Below are 26647 nucleotides of genomic sequence, written 5' to 3'. Positions count from 1 at the left end.
CAGAGAGCGCTAGAGCGGGTTTCTTTGTGGTTCGGGCTTTGGGGGAGTGGGGAGGGGAGACAGCGATCAAGTGAGCTTAGATGGGGAAGGGGCTAAACACACCCCTTCTGCCAGAGAAGCTGCAGTTCATCTGTTTTATATGTTGAGGTTCTAGCAGAAAATTTACTTAAAAGAATGTCCCGTTAGAACACCAGCGTCCTCATTGTGTAGATAAAGACAGAGGCACACAGAGGGGTAGGGACCTGCCCACGTGCTGGTGCACAGCAAGGGGCACCCTGAGTTAGATCCCCTGGGCCCTGCCCTCCCCCGTCTGCCGATGCCTCTGTACACACCACACCGTGTCCATTAGCGGACATTCCTAGCATCACTCTCTGCGAATCGCGGGAAGGGAGGACAGCCCTCGGCGCCTGTCCCTCGCCTGGGGTCCAGGACACATGTTTTCCCCAACCCAGTCCCCCTCGTGCTGAACACCAGCCTTCCCTGGGGGTCATGGCCAAGCAGCCCCCCGCGCCTGCACAGGGCCTCACGCGTGTGTCTCCACGTGGGTGATGAAAAGAGCAGCTCTTTCTTGGTGGAAAGCTTAATCCATTCATTCAAAAAGATCAGGGAAATTATAATATAGATCCATCTCTGAGTGTGGGAAAAATAATAGACTGTGTTCTTCGCTATAATTAAGCTGGTTTTAGTGGGAGCAGTAAGTACATCTGACAGCAGTGCATTGTTCTTTTTAAAGGTACTTTTGAGACCCAGTGTATCAGAATTAAAACCCTGCGGTCTTAGTTCAGAGCGGCGGTGATTTTCCTTGGTGGGTTTAGGGTCTCACGTCTCATCAGCCTCCGCTGCTCCCCTAGCCCGGTCCACCTGTGCAGGCCGTGGCGGCTGCAGAAGGACTGGATGAGGACGCGAGGCTTCAGACCTTGGTGGTGAAGAGAAGGGGATCTGGCGATAATTTGATTCAGGGGAACATGCGAGACCTGGGAGAGAGCATGCATAGCGATTCGGTCTAGTTCGGGAATCGTACACCTGAGATTGCATCCTGGCTCTGTGTGTATCCGATCAAGGAGGAATTTGCGGCCCCTGGAGGTGGACTTGGAACAGAATTTTTTTCTTCTTTTTCAATGGGATGTCATACAGAGAAGAATGTGACCCCTAGGATACAATTCAGTTAGAGGCAAGGCTGAATGGCTGTATCAGACACCTCACAGGACAGTGACTTAAAGAACAAAATGTGTTTTTCTCTCTTGGAACGGTCCGGGGTAGGCAGGCTGTCCTGCTCCATGAGGTCCTGCGGGGATCTTCTGTCTCAACCATCCCCACGCGCAGTGTGTGGTCCCCAGACCAGCAGAATCGGCACCCCCTGGAAGCTTGTTGGAAAAGCAAATGACCAGGGTGGGGCCCCGGGGGTGGGCCCAGAAACCTGTGTTTGTAAAAGCCTTCCAGGGGATTCTAATAGACTCTACAGTTAAAGAACCATTGCTCTGAGGGGCTGTCCTCGTCTGTGTGGTTGAAACTGGGTTTCAGGCACATCTGTGGCCCAGTTCTTGGGAGGGGGGGAAGATGGTGGAGATGTGCAGGGGCAATATTTTAAGGCTCAGGCTTGGAAGTAGCATTTCTACTCACGTTCCTTTGTCAAAAACTACAACACAGCCAGATACGGCCACTTAGACAGTTGGGAAATGTAGCCACTGGTTCAGTGGCCATGTACCCAGCTCCAACTCCATTATAATGGAAGGAGGGGAGGACAGCTTTTGGTCGAACACTAGCCGTCTTGACTACCTGGTGATTCAAACTAAAGTAAGTTTCAATGCACCTCTCCTCCTCTAGAAAAAGGGGAGGATGTCTGCCTACAGGTCACAGTTTAGTTCGTATGTTTAAAAGGGTCCATGGGGTGGGGAGTAGTCAGGTGTACCAGCCCCCACACGTCTTCCCACCCTCACTGCCCACCCTCACGGGTCTTGGGCAGCCCAACCCTGAGACACCCACCCCACCTGCCCTCCCACTGTGTATTGTGCTGCCCAGTCCCTGCTTGGCAACTTCCAGTAAAAGTCAGGATTTCACCCAGCTGGTCCCTTGAGAAGGAGGGCACCCAGGCTTGGCAGGGAAGGCTGGGTGGTGAGGAGCCTGGTTTACTGGAAGGGAGAGAGAGAAGGCAGGTGAGCAGCTTGTTAAGTGAGCAGCCGTGCACACCTGCTCGGTCCCGGGGCAGCCGCTCGTGGGGACTCTGATGTGTGCGGCTCCCCTGGAAGTTGGGTGACGCTCTGTTTCTGTCTCACCCCCACGTCCCACCCTCTGCTGAGTCCCGGCAGCCTGGGCTCTCAGGACTTCCTGCTGCCACTGTTCCTTGCCTTACAGATCCTGAGCTCACCCTGCATGGGCCACCTCTGAGCCTCCATCCTTGCTATGCAAGGCTTCTCGGGAGGTGCCCCGAGACAGGACGGGAAAGTCAACTCTGGATGGAGGTGACTTCTCTCCTCCCCTCTAAGCCTACGGAAAGCTCAGACCTGAGGAGCCCTGACCTTAGCTTCCCTGACACCACGACCTGATGTTTCGGTGTGCCAGGGGAGCCTCAGCCTCCTTGTTTATAAAATAGAGGTGATAGCACCGGCTTCGCTGAGCCGTTGAGACAGTTAAAGACCTGGCCCCAGTGAGGGGCCCACCGCTCTTCACTGGCCGAAGTTACAGGGGGCTGGGCTCTGGGGGCTGCCGGCCAGAACCTGGGCGAGGCGCTGGGGCTGGAGATGGCTTCTCTGTGCTCTCAAACGTCTCGTCTCCGTGAGTGGGGAAGCACACGTTTGTGGCGCAGAGCAGAACGACCTGCCTCCCTCTGGCGTTTGTTTATTTAATGAGCTACTTTCAGACCCAGCGCATGCACACGCCACCACGATGCTGAGCCTTCTGTAGGAGGAGGGGGAGGAAGCCAGTGTATTTTTCAGCCCTGAGATCCCACTGGGGCAGCCCTTAGGGGCTGTGGGCTTCCCCAGCCTCAGCTGGAGAGCCATCCCCAAGGGCTGGAGCCCACAGGGTGCATGGGGGTCGGAGGAGGGGCTGATGCTCGTTCATTTTCAGAGCCTGTGGTTTCTTCTGAGGTCGGGCTTCTCTCGGGAGCACCTGTGTGTCCAGGTGTTTCCCCCCAGTGGAACTGTCCTGGTCCCATTTGTGCCTCATTTGTTTTATTTTCAGAAGGGTTTTTCTACTTTGGTGTACCATGGACATAGGTCTGGGTTTCTCACCTGGGGCTGGCCTTGAAAGATGAGGGGAAGAAGAGGGTGGCGTGGAGAGGACAGAGAAGGTCCGTGGGTGGCTTGGGCAGGACGTCCCGGGAGGCCTGTTGGGAGGTGCTGAGCCTGTGCTGAACCCTCCACGCGAAACGTCCTCCACACTCGCGTGCATCGGGCCGAGGAAAGGATGCTGTAGGTTTGGCTTCTCTCCTTCTCATCACCTCTGACCCAGGTGTCCTGGGGAACTTGTGGGAAATATTTCTATAACCCTCAGAGCGCGCAGGGGCTTTCACGTGGCTCTCTGGTGCATATGTTCATCCGTTCATTCATTCCTTCCCTATCCCATGACACCCTCAGGTCAGGTGCCGAGGGGCATGCTTAGGATACAGGCTGAGCTCAGGTCTTAGCAAATGCTGTGGTTAAGGGAAACACCTTATGCTTCTCAGTAGGGTTGGTGACCCTGAGTGTCAGAGCACGTGGGTTGGAGAAACCTATAGTGTGTGGAGGGGATCGGGGCAGAAAGAGTCAGGGGCTTGAGAAATATTGAATACTGTTGACACCCAATTTAAGATAGTGGTGAAGAGCCAGGACTGAATGAACATCCAAACCGGGATATTTTTTTAAGTGAAAAGGTCCCTGCAAATAGTCATGCCAAGACAATAGGTGTGAACCGGGGCTGTCCAGAGAAACTGGCATTGGGCGGGCAAAGTGGAGCATATGGTCCCCCTGAGAAGAGTCCACTTTGAAGCCAGTCTGCATGACTCTGAATCCCACCCCCTCCTTACTGACAGCCTGGCCCAGGCAGGCTCTATAACCTTTGTCTCCCTTTCCTCATCTGTCACGTGGGGTGATGCTCATGTCTGCTCATGGGGTTACTAGGAGAATTAAAAGAGGGGACCCTTCCAAAAGGCTTAGGACCATACCTGACATGTGGTACACGATCAATAAGTATTGGCCCTTGTTATTTGTAGGTACACGATCACACACACGGAGCCTCAGGTGATGCAGAAATTACGTGACAGCAGCAAGTCCTGCAATGGAGTTGCAACTTTACCCATCTCAGTGAGGGAGATAGAGTCATTGCAGTTTTATAGATGAGAAAAACTGAGGCCCAAAGTCACAGAGCAACTTAGGAAACAGAAATGGGACAAGAACCCAGGTCTCTGGATGCCAAGCCCAGTCCTCCTTAAATCCTGCCTAGGGGCAGAGGGGTTATGAGAAGGGAGGGAATGGGTAGGGGCGACATCCTTCACTCTCTGGGCTTAATGACCTCATTAGCCCTGCTTTGATGGCAGAGGGCTAGCCATGCTATCCCATGGAGCCCCACCCACAGGCCCCCTAGGCAGCAGCCCTCCCCTGGAGCCCCTTCTCACACCCAACAGAGGATGTTTCTTTCACAGCATCTTGTTGAGAACTGAGATGAGGTGCTTAATGTTCACCAAAACCCTTTCCTTTTTCCCCCTTCTTTTTTTTCCAGTAGGAATATATGTTTTAATGACATAATTAACAAAACTGGAAAGTATACACTCTTTTCAACACACATGGAACATTCACTGAAAGAAACGATTTTCTGGGCCATAAAGCAAGTCTCAACAAATTTCAAAGGACTGAAGTTATACAGAGCATATTCTCCAGCCACAGTAGAATACGCCAGAAATCAACAAGAAAAACACAACTAAAACATTCTCCAAATGTTTGAAAAATCAAGCAACATACATATAATCTTGGATCAAAAAAGAAACTGCAGTGAGGATTAGAAAGTACTTTGAAATGAATAGTGAAAATATGACAAATTAAAATGTGCAGAAAGCAGCCAAAGCAGTACTCAGGGGAAAATACATAGCCTTACATGCATGTATTGACTTTGAAAAAGATCATCAAGCTATACACTTAAGACCTCTGTGCTTTACTATATATTTATTAAACTTCAATATTAAAAATTTAGAAAAATAGGAAATCATCCGATTTAACAAATTCACACTAAAATACAACAAATGAGTGATAACATTCATCTATTTCTACCTTTTAAGAAAAAGGTATAGAAAAAATGATTTTTGCCATACTTTCAAGTGAAATGCCAGTACAAACTGGAAAATTTCAGATGACCAATGTAGGAGAGTTTAGAAGACTTTCAAATGAAACTTAGACCAACCCATCTAGCAGAAGGTTATACAAAAATTGCATTTTAGAGACACATTTGGGTGAAACAGAACTTAGAAAGGGAGGTATTGATGAATGATAAAAAGAAAGAGAAGACTAGGAAAAATAATGTCCAAATAGATATTTTACAGTTTTATACTTAAACATGGTAAATAGACACCTACATGGTGTCAACTGCACTGTTTCTAGGATAACCCTTGGTAAAGGTCCCCGGCAGCTCGCAGTTGCCTTCTGATGTATAATCTCAAATTGATTTCCCTGTAATTCTATAGAGAGTATAATTCTTTATCATTCTTACCTTGCCTTCCTCCACAACTGGTTAGTTGATAGGTTCTCATGATTTTAAGGCTAATCTCAAGATTAGCCTGAGTTAAATGTTATTAATATTTGTATCCGCCCTTCTTTTAAAATGACTATCCTGTCTGAACCAATCTACTTTTTTAAAGTAAGGTCTTGATCTTCTGCAGTTGAATTTTTCCTGGTCACCTGGGGACAAGGTCTCCTGTCATGGCCATCTAAGTGGAGTCCACGAGTAGGCAAGTGGGCTTAGATACAGAGGCTTTAAGACTATATCCCCAACGATCGGATACATGGCCTCTGGCTGATGTAGTCCATAGAGTTACCCACACCTTGTTCTTCATTCAAGGACCTCTTGGGGGTTGGTGTAATAATGCCTTTACCCTGGCATGGCACTGAGGCTGTAAAAACCAGTACACACAGTTGTTGCAAATTCTTCAGCCCATTTGATCCTCACAGCCAACCTGCAAGGGAGGCAAAGTTGGACCAGCATCAGCTCCATTTCACAAAGGAGGAAGCTGAGGCCCAGAGGTCCTGTGACTTGCCCAGGGTCACGCTGCTGTAGGTGACAGCTGGTATTCACACCAGGATCTTCTGACCCACTGACTAGAACTGTTTTTGTTTGTTCACTCATTCTTTTCATAAGCACTGGGGAAGCCCTCATTTCATGGGTCAGACTGAGATTTTTTTAAAAAGGACCCAGGAAAAACAGCAGAGGGTGATACTCGCCTACAGGCAGAACTTCCAAAGACTCTGTGTATGTATAAATGTAGAGAGTCAGAAGGCAGCGAAACCACCTGCCTCAGGTTCTGAACATGGCCCTGACTAATTCACTGAATGCACGTTGGCACCTGCAAATGAAGCAAAAAATAGTCCCGTACTTAGGAAAACATGAGTCTCTGGGGATAAAGACTAAGAGTTCTTGGTGCTGAGGGGGTTTTTTTATTTATTTTTTTTGCGGTGCGCGGGCCTCTCGCTGTTGTGACCTCTCCCGTTGCGGAGCACAGGCTCCAGATGCGCAGGCTTAGCGGCCATGGCTCACGGGCCCAGCCGCTCCGTGGCATGTGGGATCTTCCCGGACCGGGGCACGAACCCGTGTCCCCTGCATCGGCAGGCGGACTCTCAACCACTGCGCCACCAGGGAAGCCCCTCAAAATCCTATTGGTGGCCATGGAGACAGAAGGCCAGCTCTCTGTCCTGCCACTAATCTACAGTGTGACTTTGGCCCCAGTGTGTCACCCCTACCCCACCCCCAGAGCCCAGCTTCCTCAGGGCCGAGCCAGGGATGCTTCCCCTTCAGCTGTCCCATTCAGAGGCCCGAGGAAGCCTCACTTCTCTGACCCCTGCAGAGGGACTCTCCACCCACCAGGAATAGGGTCTCAGGCACGTGGAAATTAAACAGAGGGGCAGGAGAGCAAAGAAGGGGCACATGCGGGGATTGCAACCAGGGTTCACTTGAAGCCTAAATTCAGTTACAGGTTAAACCACTTGGACTGTTTTTTCCTTTCCACCTCTTTGACCGCCACACAGGCCTGGCCTCTTGTTGACCAAGAACCCAGAGGAGGAAAGTGGGACTTATTTAACTGAGGGGGAGGGTGGAGCTAGTTTTTCCACAGCAAATATACTGGCTTTGTCTTTATTTTAGAAACACCAAGCTCCCCCTCCGCCCCCGAGTATGGGGAGTCCGCCCTCAGGGAATGAAGAGGCAGGGCACCCGCAGCCTGAGCTTGTGCTAACCGGAGCAGGCAGAGAACAAGAGGTTGGTGAGAGCCCAGGCGTAGAGAGCGTGTGGGGAGGGAAAAGTCACACCAAGTGCGGCCAGCCGGATTGACCCCTGGCCCCTGACCTGACCTTCTAGGCTTTTCTGCAGCCGCAGTGTCCAGCCTCTGCTCATGCTGTCCCCTCTGGCTGAGCAGCCTCCCCGTGCAGAAGCCCTGCCTGTCCTCAAGGACCAGGTTTAATGCCCCCCACTCCGCCCCCATCGCAACCTGGCAGGATCCATGTGCCGCTTCCTCTGGGCCACCGGCAGGGTCTGGAGGTTATATGTGTGCGGGCGCCCCAGCCCCACGGCTGCTGTCAGCTCCTTAAGGGCGAACTCCAGGGGTTCTATGTACAGCTCCTGGCACACGGTGGGGACTTGATGCGTGTCTGTTGAATGAGCAAAGGATGCAGCTGGCCCAGGGGCCGACAGAGCCTCGTATCTATACGGTCAGGTCCCAGGCACCCGCCTGCCCTCTGCTGCCCTCCCCCAGCGCCCAGCGTGGTCCACTCTGCTCTGGTCTCTCCCTCTGGCTGAGCCCTGCCCTGCCCACCGGGACTTCGGCACATCCAGCCAGCCGACGGGGTTCTGCCTACGTGTCCCTCATCTTCTCTGCACTTAGAGACTCATTCTCTCCGGGGGGGAGTGGGGTGGCGAGAAGCCGTAGAAGAGATGATGCCCCCCAGGTCTCAGGGCCCATAATTTTACATATCCGGCCTGACGTGGTCCCCAGATCCATCCTTCACCATCAAGTCATTTGAGGCAGCCTTTCTGAGATGTCCTGCAGCACAGGCCCCCAGGCCTGCTGGCTCTCCCTGAATCCCAGCTTTGTTCTGCAGTCAGAGCTTTGGCCTGGAGACCCGGCGCCCCAAGGCTGCATCACCAGGCTGTCTGGGAAATCTTCGTCCTAAATGTGGACTTTGTGTGAGAGGGTGCACCCACCCTGGGGCTCCGCCCCACCCGCTCAGTTACGTCTGTTCAGATGCAAAGGGTAATTACAGGGTAATTACACTGTGCAGGCCATGGAGTTAAGAGAACTGGAAGGGGCTTTGGAGAACACTGACTCGGAGTGTGGTCCCCAGACCAGAGGCAGCATCTGGGAGTCGGGTGACCACCCCCCTACTTCACTCCGGGTGGTCCAGGTTCAGCCCTGAAAGTCCAGCGTTCCGAGCAATCCCTCAGTCCTGGGCAAATCACATAGCTGGTCGTCCTGCCCGGGAGTCTGTTCTCCAGGGTCCCACCCCAGTCCTGATAAATCAGACACCCTGGGCTGAGCTGTCCCTGTCGACCAGCCCTCCAGATTCTGATGCTCCTGAGAACGGCTGCCCCGCCCCACAGATGGGAAGACAGACACCCAGGGGAGGGGGGCCGCTTGCCTGAGCCTGGGAGACAGTGAAGGGACAGAGCCAGGAAGTGTCCAAAGTCAATCAGCCTGTTCGCAGCACAAAAAGGTACTAAAAAGGACCTAGACGAACTGCTGCGGTCAGTGGGCAAGGTTCCAGATTCAGGGGCGGGCCCGGGAAGGGGCCGGGGGTGGGGGCAGCAGGCCAGTTACAAGGCCAAAGAAGAGACGTCCTTTGCTGAAATGGGGCTCATGACATTCCTCAGAGCTCAGGGAAAATGGTCCTGGAGGGTGATCCGAAGCCCTGGTTCCTCCAGTCCCTTGGTGGGGGAGATGGAGGTGGGGGAGAGATAAGGCCAGTCAGGCAGCTTGGGTTCACTTTCCCCTCTCCAGGGGCTGCCGTGGCCATTCCCTCCCTCCTACCCCCCACCCCCCGTCCCTGCCCCTGCTCATAATCACAGGGAAGGGCTGAGGAAAACTGGGGTGAAAGAAGGGCCAGGGGAGGAGAATACATGAGGACGGCTGCCTGCCAGGCCCCATCTGGAACCACTTGGGAGAAATGGGTTCTTCTGCTCCCCCCACCTTCAGCCGGTCCACCCATCCCCAGTCACTAGGCAGGAGGGTTTAGTGGTGGCTGGGAATCTTTCCCAGTGAAATGAGCATGCAAATCTCCCTTCTTTACAAGGCAAAGACACTTCTCAACGTCAACTAGGCCTTCTAGCTGCTTCCCTCGCCTTCTCATTTGAAAATATCTACCTTGGGTCTCCAGATCCCCACCCCCCCACCCCCACTCCTGGCTTCCTGACCAGAGTCATCCTCCGCTGATGCTGCCCTGGAAAAGGTGAGCCCTGCCACGCTCTGTGATTGGCTCTCTCGGCAGCCCGCGGTGCTGTGGCCGACCCCGCACTCGCCTGTTCTCCTCCAGCCCGCTCCCTCGTGCATCCCTCTCCCCAAGGCTGATGAGGTCTTTCCTGCTTCTCCTCCTAGCTGTACACATGGCCTGCCTGCCCATGTCTGTCCCCTGCTCTCCATCCCGCTGCCCCGGGCCTGGTTCAGACCCCCCTGTCCCCTTCTTGGACATCAGCACCAACTGTACCAACTGCTTAACTGGTCCCCAGGCACCCAGTTGGCCCCAGCCCTGTTCTGCCCCTGCCAGGGAACTCTTTCTGAAATGCAGGGCTCATTAAGGGACTGCCTCGCTGCGTGCTTTCCTGTGGTTCTCATCACTTGAGGACATGAGTCCATGTTCTGGGGCTTAGCTGCTCACGATCTGACCCCTACCTACCTGTACACTTCTCACCCCTCCATTTTAAAACCTGCATCAGTTGGCCCCAAAGCGGAGACAGACCATCTACTTAGAATTCCTCTTCCTAATTATTTTCATCTTAAAAAAAAAAAAGCAAAATTAAGCTTTTTGATGAATTTGATGATGTTTACCATATAGGTCTATAATAGTACATGAATAAAATTTATAAATAAATATACATATTTATGGGGTGTGCTCAAAACATTTTAGTGATCGAGTGTAAAGTTAAAAGAGCTTGTGGCCACTGCCCAACATCACCACCCGTCTGACTGCCCCATCCTCAGTGCCCCTGCTCACGTGCTCTGGCAGACCTTTGTACCCACCACTCCATCTACCACATCAGGGTGAAGTTAGCTATGGGTAATAGAATATTCAACCATGTACCTTAAAGAAGCTACAAGTTTTTTTGTTCTCTCATATAAACTAAGTCTGGAGGTGAGCAGCCCATGGATGGTGTGGCAGCTCCAAAATCATCTGAGATCCAGGTTCTTTGAACTTATTGCTCTACACTTTTCAAACCATGCTTTCCAGCTCATGCCTCAAAATGGCTGCTGGAGCTCCAGCCATCACATCAGCATTCCAACCAACTAGAAGAAGGAAGGGGTGAAGAGAGACATGCCTCTCCTCACTTTAAGGATATTTCTGATGATTAGAGACAGAGAGTGACATTTACTAATGATAGAGATTGATCCACCAGGATGATATCACAACTCCAAATCTAAATGTACTACATAAAATAGCTGCAAAATATATACAGCAAAAATGAACAGAGTTAACCAACAGTATAGCACAGGGAACTATACTCCATATCTTGTAATAGCCTGTAATGGAAAAGAACCTGAAAAAGAGTATGTATGTAACGGAATCCCTTTGCTGTACACCTGAAACTAACACAACATTGTAAATCAACTGTATTTCAATAAAAATTTTTTAAAAGAAAAAAATGAACAGTTCAAGGATGGATATACAAATTCATGGTCCTAGTGGGAGTCTGATATACTTTTTTCAATAGACAGTAGAACAAGCAGACATGAAATCAGCGAAGATGTAGCTGTGAAAAGTGCAGTTACCAAATTTAACCTAATTGACGCCCATAGAACTCTGCTCCCTACAGTGACAGGATTCACCTTCTCAAACGCACACGAAACATACACCCAAAAATGATACCTTAAGTTGCATACACTGCTTCTGCTTCCGTGCCTTTTGCGAGCAGTTAATCCTGGCTGTACCCGGTAGGAAGAGAGGCTAGGGAGTGTCGTCTGCTCCAGGGGGCCAAGTACCCAACTAAAATGGGGGATTCTTGTCCTAATCTAGAGGGGAGAACAGCTATTAAGGAAGTCAGCAACCTCGGTCCTCCTTGCTCCCTCCCCCTGGCAGCTCTGGTCCTGAGAGCACTGCATGGTGGGTAAGAGCTTGGGCTGAGTCAGAAGCTCCTTGTTCTGTTCGGGCTTTGCCACTTACTTGCTCTGTGACTTGGACAGCTTATTTAACCTGTGGGAGCTTCAGTTTCCTTATCTTGCAAAAGGAATGGGAATAGCCCTACTTCATAGGGCTGTTGGGAAGCTAGAACAAGATCGCCCGTGTAAAGCACTTAATCGTGGGCTTGGCACGTAGTAAGTGCTCAGTAAATTAGCTGCACAGAGAAATTAAGTAACTTGCCCAAGGTCACACAGCCGGGAAATGACAAGGTTCTGACACTTCTTTGGGGGCCTCTGCCAGCCCCAGCATAGGGACCCACGTATAGTAGGGTCCTGTGTAAGGAGCACAGAACAGGGGGTTAGGCAACCATTAGCCATGTGACTTGAGAGAGGTCATTTGAAAATGAGTCTTAACTCAGACATGTATTAATTTCCTCATTCCTTCTGCAGAAGGTTGGATTAAGTGAGTCCAGAGGTTTTTGCTGACCCTGCCATTCCACAGCACTGTGGGCTTCTGTCTTCTCTACCCCTCAGGGCCGAAACTTTACCATTAGAAATATGTTTCTTTTGTTAAATCCTGTCATCTGCCTGAACTCTTTTAAAAATACAGTTTCCTTCAGAGGGTCCTGACCCCTTGGTCTGCAGGTCTAGAGAAGGTTCTGGTACATGAGTCCAGTGGGCCCCGGCTGGGAGGGGAGGGCCAGGCAAAGGGAGAAGAGAATGCAGACAGGAGGAGCTGGGCCCCAAACAGACGGTCAGTTTACCAATGGCCCCGGTGGCCCAGAGGGTCCCTCATCAGGACCTCGTGCACAGTGACCTGCACACGACCGTGTAATAGCTCCCGGTCCAGTCGCCTGGCTGACCCCATCCAGCACCGCTTTTTACACTTTTTTATAGGGCTTCCTTTTTTCTCCTTCTGTATTTTTTCCACCACCCTACCTCTCAGACTAAATCGGAGAAAAATGGGTTTTGTCTTTTTTTACCAAGAAGACAAAGTCTTAAATTACCTTCTTCAAGGTCTGCAAATAGAAATCCCAAATAAGACAGCCACCTCTTCTTTTCTGTCTTCCTCTCGCCCTGTCTCAGGAGCCCATGAGCTTGAAATAAAACTCAGCACGGTGGCTCCAGGGGAAGTAATCTGGGCCCGGCCGGCACCAGCCGCGGAGAGGCGGGGCAGGGCAGTGGTGGGGGGGCCCGAGCAGACACTGGTGGGAATGGAGGAGAGGGAGATGGAGGTGGGCAGAACCAAGGCCTGCTTGCTCTGGGTCTGGAATAAAAGAGGTCCCGCTAAAGGGGACGGTTCCTAAGGGAGCAGCTACGCTCCGAGTGTCAGAGCGTGTGTGAGGGGGAGCCCAGGGAATGAGAGAAGCCCGAGGAGAGATCTTGGAGGCTGCTTTGGGATTTAGATGCAAACAGGATCACCGGGCACATGAACCCCCATCTTCTCATCCCACTGACGCCACGGTTCCTAGAGAGCCCACCAGCGGGCATCGGGACAAGGGGAAGGAGCATGGTTCTGGGGCAAAGGCTAGGAATTTTAGGGCTGGCGCTCTGGGTTCTAACCCCTGCCACATGTAATATTAATAGCCAACAGTATAGAGCACTTACTCCGTGCCAGGGACTGTGGTCAACACCTCACGTAGATCATCCCATTTCATCTGCAAGACAACCCTGCCACGTGGGCATCATTATTCTCTCCGGTACAGAGGAGGGCACGAGGACGAGAGGTTACGTAACTACCCACATTCTCACACACCTTGTGACAGATCAGGGTTTAAACCCAGGGAGCCAGACTCCAGGTCTTGTCATCCTACTGCCAAACCACGCGGTCTACCGACCTGCTTCCTCCTTTGGAAAGTCGAGGTGCTGGGGTGGCCTGGGGATATCGAGGTCCCTTCCAGCACAGATGCTCTGATTTGGGGCTCGTGCCTCACCTGCGCATGCAGAGGTCCTGTTCAAATGATACAGGATTCCACCGCAAGGCAGGCACGCCGAGTGTGTGTGTGTGTGTGTGTGTGTGCAGGACAGGTGAACTTGTGTCCTGCCACCCTGCTAAGACGGGGGCAGAATAAGAACACAGTAGCATAGTGCAAAGTCTGTAGGAAGACTTGCAGGTTAGTCCTGCATCAGAAGGGCCAAACCAAGATCCACAGCGCTAGAAAATTCTGCGTGATTCACCTCCATTCTGTGTCCAGTGACCTTGGCGTTTCTCTGCTCTTTGCTTGGGGCTGCACACCCCCAGTCTGAGAGTCCCCGGCCAGACAGGCTAGGATGCCCTTTGAAGGGAACCTCGCCTGGCTCTGGGCGGGCAAGGCCGCCTCCGTGGACCCCTGGTCACACGTGTGTCTTCTTTGCAGGCCCAGCAACCATGGCCCATTACAAGGTTGATCAGGACGACTGGCTGACCGTCTACTTGAAGTATTTACTCGCTGTCTTTAACTTCTTCTTCTGGGTAAGTGAACCCGGCACGCGCCACCCGCTTCTCCAGCACCGCGTGAGTCAAGCCGTCTTTGCTTTCTGTGAGTCATCTCTCTGGAGCTGATTTTTTCCACATCAGAGACCACCCATGGGCTAATTCTGCCTACTTGAAAGCAAACGTGTACATTTGCTACTGAGGGGGAACCTAAGACTCGGCCTGCAGGTTGGCGTGGAGTCCGTACCGCACAGCAACCAGGCATCGCCATGAGCTTGCGTCCCGGCCTCAGTCCGCAAGGTCTGGCTCTCCCTCCCCTGCTAACTTGCGGCTCCAATGCCTGGTGGGAAATGTGACGGCCTCAAATAACTGCTTGTTTTCCTCCGAAGCCCATTTGCCTTTCATGATTCACATTCTCCAGGCCCGAGGCAGAGAAACATAAGTCCTGGGGGGCCCAGGGCTGCCTCTGTGCATCGGGAATGGTCTCTGTAGCGACTCCCCGCCGGGGAAACCACCCGGGCTAGGTCACCCAGGAAGAAAAGAGTCTGTCCACTTGAGGCAATTATCCAGATAATTGGTAGCAGAATACCACCAGGTCCCCAAAGAGCCAGACACTGGAATGTGTCTGGAGAGGCAGAAGGGGGCTAACGGTGCAGGCGTTGCCGTCAGCAGACAGGCTCTGCCGTAGGCAACTCACCTACGCTGGCTGAGCCTGTGTCTCCAGTTAAACGAAAGCTATTTGGCAATGACCAACCCGCTGTTTTGCCTAATGTAACTTCCTTGTTCCCAGCCCTTCTGCCTAGAAAAGTCTTTCGTTTTGTATGGCTCTCGGAGCTCCTTTGCATCTGCTAGATGGGATGCTGCCTGATTCAAATCGAGTTTTGTTCAAATCAACTTAACATTTTTAATGCGCCTCAGTTTATCTTTTATTTTTTAAATTAATTTATTAATTTATGGCTGCGTTGGGTCGTCGTTGGTGCGTGCGGGCTTTCTCTAGTCGCAGCGAGCGTGGGTTACTCTTCGTTGTGGTGCGTGGGCTTCTCATGGCGGTGGCTTTTCTTGCTGCGGAGCACGGGCTCTAGGTGCGTGGGCTTCAGTAGTTGTGGCACGCGGGCTCAGTAGTCGTGGCTAGCAGGCTGTAGAGCTCAGGATCTGTAGTTGTGGCGCACGGGCTTAGTTGCTCCGTGGCATGTGGGATCCTCCCGGACCAGGGCTCGAACCCATGTCCCCTGCATTGGCAGGTGGATTCTTAACCACTGCGATACCAGGGAAGTCCCTCAGTTTATCTGTTAATAGTGTATTTCAGAGACGCCCTGAAATGGTGTATGTGAAGTGCTTAATTCTGTCTCTGCACACAGAAGGCATTCAGTAAATGCAGTCTTTTGGGTATATTAGCTGTAGAAGGCCCCAAAATGCCAGCAGATCGACCTGCTCGTAAGGCAGGGCTGAGTCTCCTTGTTGCCATGGCAAAGGATGCGCTCTCAGAAGCCTCTCAGAAAGGCAGAGGCAAAGCTGGGCTGTGTTTGCCTTTTCAGAGTCTTCCACTAAGATTAATGAAATTGCTTAATACTGGGAAGGATCATGGTATAGTAGTTAAGGATTGGTACCCACAGCGAGGCAAGGGTTTAGAAGCGTCTTGGAGAGGGGACATACAATGCCATCTATTCAGAAGTTAAACAATCTGCCGTTTGCTTAAATGCTTTTTGCAAAGTTCCCGAAACGAACAATGAACTTGTTTTATTTGCAACTTTTCTCTTCCTGGGCGAGCGTTTCCTGGAATAGGGAAGTTGTATGGATGAAGACAGTGGAATAATAAAGCCACAGTGATATGATCAGGTCATTGTGTGGGCGTAGATAGTTTCGATTCTCAGAGAGAAATCCGGTGGGGTGTTTAAGATTCTCGCTGAGTGAGGATTTTTTTAAAAATACAGTAAGTCCCTTACATACGAACGAGTTCCGTTCCGAGAACGCATTCATAAGTCCAGTTTGTTCGTAAGTCCAACAGAGTTAGCCTAGGTGCCCAACACAATCGGCTCTATAGTACTGTACTGTGATAGGTTTATAACACTTTTCACACAGATAATACATAAAAACAAACACAAAAAATAAAACATTTTTAATCTTATGGTACAGTACCTTGAAAAGTACAGTAGCACCAGTACGACAGCTGGCACACGGGCTGGCACTGAGTGAACAGGCAGGAAGAGTTACTGCCTGGAGGAGGGAGAGGAGGTGGGAGCTGGTAGAGCTGAAGGGTCGTCAGCAACAGGAGACAGAGGAAGCTGCAGTGTCACTCACGCCTGACGCTGATGGCGCAGGTTCTGGTTCCTTTGCTGGAACCAGATGCACGTTTGCATCTTTGAAAGCTTGCATCTGGAAGGTTTGTATGTCGGGGACTTACTGTAATAAGTGTGCTCTTCCAGCTCATAAAGTCTTATGTATCCACTAATAATCGACAAAATACTAAAAAATTTAAGTAAGAAAAAAATGGCCCATATCTCAGGGTATTAGGCTCCTAGGGGGCTGTAACAAAGGAACATAAACTGAGTTGCTTAAGACAACAGAAATTGATTGTCTCACAGCTCTGGAGGCCAGAGTCAAGTCCGAAACGAGTGTCAGCAGGGCTGTGCTCCCTCTGAGACTCTAGGTAGGACCTTGCTTGCCTCTTGCAAGTGCCTGGTGGGGGCGGGCGTCGTGGAGTCCTTGGCTTTCGACTGCATCTTTCCAGGCCCTGCCTCAGTCATCACGTGCTGTCCTTCCTGTGTGTCTCTATCCTTACACAGCATTTTCTTCTTCTTGTAAGGACCCACTCATACAGGATTGGGGCCCATCCTAATGACTGTACCCTAATTAATTACATCTGCAAAGATCCTATTTCCGAATAAGGTCACATTCACAGGTACTGGGGTTAGGACTTTAACAAACCTTCCTGGGGACACAGTTCAACCCATAATACTGTCTACCCAGAAATGACCACTGTGGACATTCCTTCTAGGCTTTTCCCTGATCAGGACAACAGATGGTGGTGACCTGCATTGAGGGGGTGACAGCGAGCATCAAATACTTGGGGAAAGTCAAGGGTTTTAGGAAGCAAAATTGACAAGATTTGGTCATTAATCAGATGCTGTCGAGAGGGCAGATGTGTCTAGGATATGTAAGTCCATCCCCGCAGCGGGAGCCCAGGAAGGCAAGCAGCGTGGGGTCAGATGGCGAGGTCACACGTTGGCGTGGTGCGCTTGAGTTGCCAGGAGACCATCTGAGCGGAGATGCCCAGTGAGAGAAGTCAGCTCAGAGGTCTGGGTCTCAGATGGGCATCATCTCCACCCCCATGGTGGTTGCAGCCACGGGACTGGGTGAGAATCCCAGGGAGAGCATGGGGGCTGAGAATTCAGGCAAGAGAGAGATGTGGGAGTCCCAGATATCAGGGGTGCGTCCAGGGTCCACAGTGTCCCCGTTTGCCCTGTCTAAACCAGGAGAGACCGGGGTTACGATGCCTAGCATCTGAGAGGTACTGCTGGATAACGACCTTCCGTGGACCATCCCCTGTGATCCGCAGGTCAACCCTGGCGGCTGTGTCACTGTTATCCTCATGTTACAGACAGGGAGCAGGTACACCCAGTTCAGAATCCTGCCCAAGGTCTTGTCGTGGTGGTAAGGGAAGCTGGTGCTAACGTCCAGGTACTCTGGTCAGTGATAATGGAAAATCTATTCCATGGCATTTATTAGGCATGTGCTAAGTGCCAAGCCCTGTTGCGGACGCTTGGAATCCGTCCGTGGACAAAGCTCCCAGCATCCACGGAGCTTCTGTGATAGGCCTTCCCTGGGCTGTGCGTCCATGCGCATCCTCCCAGTGCCCCGAGGCTGTGAGCGGCTCTGCGAGAGCCCTGCGTTACAAGGTGGAAGCAGTCTGCCCGAAGCCCCGGAGCTGGGGGCCCCTCTCTCTCACCCCTAAGCCGGTGTGCCTGGCCGTCAGCTCTGACGTTACCTGCTGCCTCCAGCTCTGAGTTCCGCGTTTTCCCAGTGTCCCGGGTGCCGGGAAAACTTGGGCTCAAGTTCAGGCTCAAATTGAGACCCCATTGTCTATTTGCCGTGGAAGATTAGGTGCTGCGGACTGAACTGTGACCCATAGGGGTTGAAGCCCTAACCCTCAATGTGACTGTATTTGGAGACAGGGCATTTAGAAGGTGATTAAGGTTAAATGAAGTCACAAGGGTGAGGTCCTAATCCGATGGGATTGGCTTTACAGGTAGAGGAAGAGAGCTGTCTCTCTAAGCCTGCCCAGAGGAAAGGCCATGAGGACACGGTGAGGAGACAGCCGTCGTCTGTAAGCAAAGAAGGTCCTCACCCAAACTGAATCAGCCAGCACCTTATCTGGAGGACTTCCAGCCTCCAGAACCGTGAGAAATAGAGATAAATTGCTGTTGTTTAAGCTGCTCTATGGCGTTTTATTAGGGCAACCTTGAGCAGACTAACACATCAGGCAGATCACTCCATCTCACCGAGCGTCACGTTTTGCATACGTTAAACGGGAACATCAGTACCTGTAAGAATTAAAGACGAATATTTAGGAAAACATTTCGCACGGTGTCTGGCACACGCCCACCTGGTGCTTAGCTGTTCCGCGTAGCTACGCTATTATGATTAGACTAAGGGGCACGCCTCATCTCTAACCGCTTCCTACGTCCATAGCTCTGGCTTGGCGGCTTTGGGGATCATGTGACCCATATAAGAAGTTCATGGAAGCATAAGAATTGCTCATGTGAAGCAGCATTCACGAAGCTAAGCTCGCCCTTACCGCGTGCAGTGCACTCCGGTGCTTTCTCCTCTATGGCGTGGCGGTTTGGTTTGGTTTGGTTGCTTAGCACAGGTTACCACCCACCAAGTGTAGCTCACAGCCCTAAATGTTTACATCCCAAAGTTTGAAACACCCAGAGCAGTGAGATGGGGGGAAACAGCACCCCCTCCACCCCCAGGTGGGCAGGATTCAGGTGCCGGTCATGCAGTGCAAGGTCCTGGTGAGACTTTAAACCGAGTCTCCGCCAGCTGCCACCGTAGCACGGTGTGAGGGTTATAAACCACCTTACACTCCAAAATGATTCCACAAGCACTCTGTCATTACCTTCACTCCCATTCTGTAGATGATGAAACTTCAGCTGAGATGCCTGGCAGAGCTCTAGGTCAAGTCTGGGCTTTCTGACTCTGCGTCTGCTGCCCTTCCCATCTCCATAGACCACTGACTCGTAACCACAGCCTTAGACCCACCACTCTGATGCCTACTTGGACTCCAAAATGTCTCCAGGAGTCAGGGTTGAACCTGGGTTAGGACGTTTTGATGGTGTGGACAGTTCAGACACGCAGCGCATGAAGATTATAAGCAGAACTGAAGTACAGCATCGCAATACACACCCGCATCCTGTATCTAAGCTCTGCCCCACCTCTGGACCCCTACCCCCTACTCAACCCATGCCTGCCCCCCATCCTTCACCATCGCCCTGCCCCTGACTCCCACCCCACCCCCACCATGCAGTTCGACTAATGCAGAGTTGAACGTGACCATCTCACTGGGCAGGGGCGGCTCCCTTGGATACAGCTCTGGGTCAGGAACCAAAAATGCCAAAGCTTTCATGACCCTAAAAGAAAGTGTGACCCAAGCTTCCTACGCAGCCGCCTAGGAAATGCTTTACCTCCCCCTCCCATTTCCTACACGGGTCCCTACAGCTCCCATCACCCCTGCAACGTTGTTCTCTAATGTATTATTTTAATTAGCTCCTTGGCAGTGTTAATAATCAAAACTTTTCCAGCCTCCCAGGAGCTACGCAGGCTGTGGGAGAGCCAGGGAAGCAGCGGCTCCCTTGCCTGGGGTGGCCTTGCCTCCGGAAGCTCTGTCCTGCCCGCGGCGCTGGCTGCAGTGTCAGCACCTCCCTCAGGGGCCAGTGGGGCTCAGACTCCAGGGGATCCCTGGGGTCCCTTAGGGGGACACGGGCCAAGACAGGAGGCAGTGGTGATGGAGGACTCGCCCGACCAGGGCAGTGAAGTGGCTTGAGAGCATCCCTCCAGGGTCCCAGGGGAGGGCCTGGTAGGGAATAGCCTCCGCTACCCCCCTGCCGAGGGGAGAAGCCTTCACTCTGTTCACCATCATCCCACTGATGGTGGCCTCTGCCGACCTCCTGGGACAGGCCATCTGAGGAAGAAGAGCTGAGGGGCCCCGTGGCTGGCGTTTCTGCTGCGTCCCTTCTTAAGGTGCTGTGAAGTCGCAGGACCCCGTGGTGTCCGGGCATCCTGCCTCTCTGTGCTTCAGCTTCTGCTGGGGGACAGGCCCCTACTCGGGGGGAATGCACATCTGGTCTGCCCAGGGCCGCGGTGGGGAGACCGGTCCAGGAGGAAGCCTGTGGTGGCCACTCTGAGCCGTCGCCGCTGCAGCCCAGACAGCCCTCAGCTTGCTTGGGAGTGTCCGCAGCCCAGTGGGTGAAGAGGGCATGAAGTGGACGTCAGGTTCCTTGAGTTCTAGGCCCCCGGCCGGTCACGGGTCCTTGGAAAAGTCACTGTTCTCTGGGCCTCAGTTTCTTCATCCGGAATATAAAAGGGTCAGACCTGACTCTTTCCTCTGCCCCCTTCCTCTGTCCCTCCTGCTTCCATGGGGAGTTATGGGGCATCTGTCATACGTGGAGGGCTCTGCTGCAGATGCTAAGATGAGTGAGGTTTAACCAAGAATCTAGAGGGGGAGGCAGAAGAAGTACCGAATGCAGCAAACATGCCGTGACGCCTGTAACTGCAGAAACCCGTGCGGGCGGGGACGAGCAGGGCGGACAGGCTGATTTGCTGGGAGGGGGGCGGGGACAGCGCCAGGCAGCATCCCTCCGGGTTCTGAGCTGCGTGTGGAAGAGAACAGGTGATGTGAGTCCCCTCCCAGCCCCGACCCGCAGTAAGTCCCGTGAGATGTGCCCGTGTGATGAGGAGACTGGCCCTTGCTGTCCCTGCAAGAGAGTGAGAAGTCCAGAGTGGCGACCACGGGGGTCCTGGTGTGGGCCGTGGTGGTGCCGTTGATGAGACTGGGGGGGGGAGGGGCGCGGAGGACAGGGGTGGCTCTAACTGGGTGAACACTCGTCCAGCCCCTGGTCCTTCCCAGTCCAGGTGGTGCTTGGCACCTGGAGGCCCCCAGCAAACACTTAGGGGAGTGGACTGCACCACCACCTGTGCGACCTCCGCCCCCTCCCCGTGCCACGGGCGCCCCGGCACTGCGGGCAGAGAGCACTCCTGCCCCGGGGTCCTCCCGTGTTGGGAGCCCCAGCGTGCTGGGCCTGCTGCACCGGCCGGTCCCCTCCCCGACCCCAGCCCAGAAGCCATTCAGCTGCTGACGAGGAGAGGAACACCCTGCAATGACCTTTGCACCCCGCCTGCTTTCCCCTGGGTCTGACAGGCAACTTTCTGGCCATGTTTCTTCTCTATAAATGGGCCGTTCCTAAAATTACACGGCCTGGGTGACCTGCCCGCCCCTCCCGGCCTGCCCGTGTCCTGGTTGGTAAGAAGGCCAGCTTCACCCTCTGCAGGGCTTTCTGCCTGATTGGCTACAGGCTATGGTTTTGAAAAATGTACTTAATATTCCGAAGAAATCCAACCCAGTCTCTGTAGGGAGCCAGATACTGTTGAATCAACTCTATGCAAATAGCCGGTGCACAGCTCAGCAGGGCCATTTGGCTCCGGCCCCAGTCGGTCTTCCGCAGGGCCTCTTCCACCGCTCTTTCTGCTGACCCGGCATCTCTGAACCGCTTGACGAAAGCCACGAGCATCTTGCTGGAGGTGTATTGGCAGATGGTCGTGGGGACATGTCACCCATGCGGAAGACCTCCGAGCTTGTCATCCGGCCATTTTACAGATGAAGAAACTGAGGCTTCCAGAGGCGAAATGTCTGCACAGTCACACACTTAGTCAGGGGCACGGCCAGGGCTGGGACCCAAGCCCACTGACCGCTTCCCTCCCAAGACGCCCTCTGGCGATCCGTCCCGACGTTGGGCAGCTTTGACTTCTCCTGTCCACAGGAAAGATCGTTTCCTAAAGAGCCAACCGGGTCCCAAGCAGGACACCCCCTGAAGGACTTGAAACTCTCTTGCCCCGGATGGCAAATCCCATTGGGTGTCCCCAGCAGACACTATGTGACACCCCAGGGGAGGTCTGGGGGCCCCACTGACTCGGACTCGCCTCCTGATTTCTTCTGCACGTCAGGGCCAGTGTGAATTTGTTGCTGTCCAGACCTTAATCAGGACAGCGTGTCCGCCCAGACCCTCCCCTGTGGGCGAGGGCCCTGCTGCCGCCCTGGCTGAGCTGCAGCCCTGCCTGCTTTGCAGATCCCAGCCATTCCTGTGACCGGGACATGCTCCTCTCTTAGGGGGTCAGTGTGCTGCGGCTGCATTGCTCACAGCACCCCTCCCTCCCCTGGGAGCACATAGTTTCTTCCTTTCTTGCGTAATTTAACTTTCCTCCATTTGGACTGAAAATACTGCTCCTTGTCACCCCCCTTCTTCCCCAAAGCTCCTGTCAAAGCAAACATCCTGGGCTTCCCTGGTGGCGCAGTGGTTGAGAGTCCGCCTGCCGATGCAGGGGACACGGGTTCGTGCCCCGGTCCGGGAAGATCCCACATGCCGCGGAGCGGCTGGGCCCGTGAGCCATGGCCGCTGAGCCTGCGCGTCCGGAGCCTGTGCTCCGCAGCGGGAGAGGCCACAGCAGTGAGAGGCCCGCGTACCAAAAAAAAAAAGCAAACACCCTGATGCAGACAGGGAAGTGGTGGGAGGGGCAGTCCTGAGCTGGGCCAAGGGCCTCTAGGCCGCGGCCTCAGGGGAGGATGTTCTTGGGACCCTGCTGGGGGAGGGGACAGGACTGACCCCTGTTGACTAGGAAACTATGCGGTGGTTCTCAACTGGAACCACCTGGGAACTTAGTAAAGGATCCAGACCTGATCCCACCCCCCGAAATCCAGTCACCTTGGTGATGTGCGGAGGTCTCTGGGTGGTGGTGCGGCCCAGCTGAGAAGCACTGCCTTAGAGGGTGCAAGGTGGGGGGGCCCCAGAGACGTCTGCGCCGGGGTCATTGTGAGATGCAAGATGAGGCCTCAGCCTCCGAAGCCGAGCGCATTATTTTCCGTGGGTGACGTTCCTCTGGGCAAAGCGTCCCAGGCTTTTCATCAGCTTCTCAGGGGGTTCCATGTCCCCCAGCAGATTAGGTGTCCCCAGTGCTGTCCACACGCACCCCTTTGGGTGGTTCCAGATGCGATGCTAAGCCTGTGGGGTTGACAAGCCTAATGGATGACGCGCCTGTTTCTATGAAGACGCTACACGCGTCAACAGTGAGATCCACTCCGTGTGGTCACGTGGACTATTTCATGCTGCTCAGAATCTCTGCTTGGTACTACCACGTGCCTTTGATTAATCAAGAATGAGAAATGAACTGTTACTTCATGCACTGTGTTTGATAGGCAGAAACCTTTCAAAACATAAGACCCGTGGGAAAAGTAATCAAAGGGGCCCTTGATGGTTATAGTTGGGACCCACTGGCCTAACACGTCCACCTTGTTTGAGATGAAGAAACTGAGGCCCAGAGAGGTTAAGGGACCCTCTTTAGGTCACACAGCCAGTTATGCCCAGTTGAGACCCTCTCTCGAGCCTCCCGGGCATGCTGTAGGGGCAGAAAGATTATGTGCAGAATATTTTGCTGGAAACCCTCCCTTGACACGATCCTGTTGACCCAGACGGAGGAAGTTCCTCACTGGTCCTGGAGGTTATGTGGCCAGAGGTAGCCCACGCTCCTGAGAATTAGAAAGCCTGTTGTAGTCCAGGATTTCATCCAGCCTAAGATACCGTCACTTGTAAGATACACCATTGTTTTCTGTACCGCAAGGCAAGAGTGCGGCCAAGCGTGGTTGTAAGATGCCATCAACCATAAGATGTGTCTGGTTTTGGAGATGTTAAAACGGGAGGAAAAATATGTGCCGTGGAATCAAAGGAGGTGGATTCCATTTGGAGCCGTGCGACGTCCTTCCACCTGGTTCTCTTACCCGCTAGAGGTGCTAAGGGGGATGAAACGCCCCTTAAAAGAAAACAGATGTATCTAAAAAGCAGGAGAGAGTAGAGGAGCAGGCCCAGCCCAGTGTGTGCGATCCCAGGACAGAGTCCCACACTGGCCCTCAGCAGACCTGGGTTTGCATCTCAATCTCAAAACTCTGGGTGGGTTTCTGGGGGGGCGGGGAGGCGTGTGCAGGAGGGTGTCCTCTCGAGCATGCTCTATTCTCTCCAGCCTCCATTTCTTCATATGCAAAAGAGAAAACGCCTGCTCCCACCTGCCAGCCCTAAGCCTCCCGACTACTGTGAAGCTCGAAGAGGCGCCTGGTGCAGCCTCGTTGCTAAGGAGCTTCCGTCTGCCCCGCTGAGGTCTGCGAACGGCAGGCGGGTTATACAGAGTCATCGGGGCAGTGGGACCAAGCCCACTGGGGCTGCCCACCTTCAGCCACACTCAGGACCCCCTGAGGGAGCAGCAGCCCCCATCTGAGAAGAACTCATCCTCAGATGAGGCAGGGAAGTTGGGGGCCATCTGCCTTCCCAGGAGCAGGTGGCAGATCTGGTCACAGGTGCCGGGATCCTGCCCCGCCGCAAACCCTGGGCCGACACCCCTGCTGTTCACCATTTGGCACCTTGGGGACACACACACATACTTTGCAGGATCACAGCCACAGAAAGGGTCGTTCAGCCTCACTGCAGAAGGAACAGGGCAGCTGTATTTCCCAGGGTCCCTTCCTGGGATCAGGGCCGAAAGGGATCAGACGGCCAGCAAAGAGGACACCTCCCCCCCACTCAGTGTCCTGCCGTCCCAGAGCGACTCCAGCCTGTGGAGCGTGTGTCCCTCCCTTTGCGGGGGCAGTTCGGCGGAGCTGCAGACCCGGGCTCCGAGCTGGGGCTGGCCCTGCCCTGTGTCGCCCCACAGAGGCGGCCCTCGGGCAGCTCCCCTTCCTCTGTTGGCCTTGTCCTCTGTCTGTAGAGCAGAGATAAGAAGCCCAGTCGCGCTTCCCCCACAGGCGATGAGAAGGGGGCTTGTGAAAGTGGCCTGCCAGGGAGGCAAGACGGGGAGGAGCGCTCGGGGTTGGGGGCGGGGACGGCGGGAGGGGGTCCCCACAACTGGAGTGTCCCTGCCTCATGATGGGGACGCACGGGCATCGTGGTGGGAAGCACGGGACCGGGAGTCAGACCTGGACCCAAACTCTGTCCCTGCCTCTCCCCTCGACCATGGGTAAGCCTCTGTTTCCCCATCTACAAAATGGGCAGCCAGACACTTCCCACGGGCTTCTCAAAGGACCAAATGAGATGATGCTCGTAGGCAGTGGGTGCTCAGACCCGGTGTCCCGCAGATGGGGGGCGCCGCGGTCATGGCCGTGGGCGTCTGGACCCTGGTGGAGAAGAGCGGCTACCTCGGCGTCCTGGCCTCCAGCACCTTTGCCGCGTCTGCCTACATCCTCATCTTCGCGGGCACGCTCGTCATGGTGACCGGCTTCCTGGGCTTCGGTGCCGTCATCCGCGAGGACAGGAGCTGCCTCTCTGCGGTGAGTGTCTGCCCGGCCCTGCCCAGCGCCGTGGGCAGAGGGAGGGCCACCTGCCCCGGGCTTCTGAGAGCCTGACCAGGCTCCGCTCTGAGAGCCCCACCCAGTGACGCTGGCCTTGGTCTTGGAGGCCTCGGGAAGGCTGCCATGGTCTCCAGGTGCTTGGGACCTAAGCCAGGAGGGCACCTTGGAGGTGGCGGCAGCACTGCTCCTCCCCTTTTTTCTCCTCCTCCCCCGCTCCTCCTCTTCCTCTGTCCAGATTTTATCATGGTGATTTTCAAAAATAGGCAAAAATGAAAAGAATGTTACAATGAAGGTCCAGGTCATCACCCAGACTCACTGCCACCATCTCAGAGCCAATCCTGTCCATCTGCACCCTCCCCTGCTCCCCGCCCACCCAAGGCCCCAGATATCATGTCACCTGTAAGAATTCCAGGGTGTACCTCAAAGACATAAGGATCCTTTTTTAGAAGAGGTAATGACAAGACCATTATCACACCTAAAAACAATTAATAGTCATTCCTTGATATCATGAAATAACCAGGCAATTCCAAATTTCCCCAATTGACCCATGAGCTGTTCTTTTTTTTTTTTTTTTTTTTTTTGCAGTTTATTTGAATCAGAATCTAAATTTGTCAGGTCTGCGTATTAGAGTTGGTCGATGTGTCTCCCAAGTCACTTCTGGTCTCTAAGCTCCCCATCAATCTCTCTCTGCTTTTTTTCCTTGCAATTTACCTGTTGAAGGAACCAGGTCATTTGTGCTTTGCTGTCTCCCAGTCTGGGCTTCCTGATGCCTTGCTGGTGATGTTCTCGTAGTTGGGTGTAGAAGCTTGATCAGACTCAGGTGTGACTGTTTGGGCAGGTGTTTCATGGGTGAGGTGGGCAGCACAGGCTCCGCGTCGGATGCCCCCCTGGAAAGCTGAGAGGACACCTGCACCCCACCTCTGGCTCCAAGTGTCAGGAAAGGAAGGGCTGCACTCGAGGGGGCAGAAGCCGGAGTCCCGCTCAGGACTCCCAGACCCTCCCTCCCTCCTGGGCACCTGCTGCCAGGGCAGGCTCCCTGGGGCCCGGGTGGCATCTCCCCCTTCATCTCCCCAGCGACAAGCCCAGCGCGGGCAGGGTAGGCTGCAAAACATCTGGGCTCAGAAAGGAAGGG

At 53.5% G+C, this 26647-nt stretch overlaps 1 protein-coding gene across 4 annotated transcripts in view; it reads left to right on the top strand.

Moving 5' to 3' along the window:
- The window catches only part of TSPAN11 (tetraspanin 11), a 64057-nt gene that overhangs the window by 12749 nt on the left and 24661 nt on the right, over positions 1 to 26647 (top strand). For all 4 annotated transcript variants that reach the window (XR_009521293.1, XM_060026037.1, XM_060026040.1 and 1 more), the window contains exons 3-4: positions 13858 to 13952; positions 25303 to 25494. Coding sequence is in view for 3 of the 4 variants with exons in the window: in XM_060026037.1 (XP_059882020.1) it covers positions 13869 to 13952; positions 25303 to 25494 (276 nt within the window). In the remaining variant the exon portion in view is untranslated. The remainder of the gene's footprint in view (positions 1 to 13857; positions 13953 to 25302; positions 25495 to 26647) is intronic.

This window comes from Delphinus delphis, chromosome 11 (assembly GCF_949987515.2).
Source record: "Delphinus delphis chromosome 11, mDelDel1.2, whole genome shotgun sequence".
In the NCBI taxonomy this organism is placed as follows: domain Eukaryota; kingdom Metazoa; phylum Chordata; class Mammalia; order Artiodactyla; family Delphinidae; genus Delphinus; species Delphinus delphis.
This window is presented reverse-complemented; position numbering and strand designations above follow the sequence as displayed.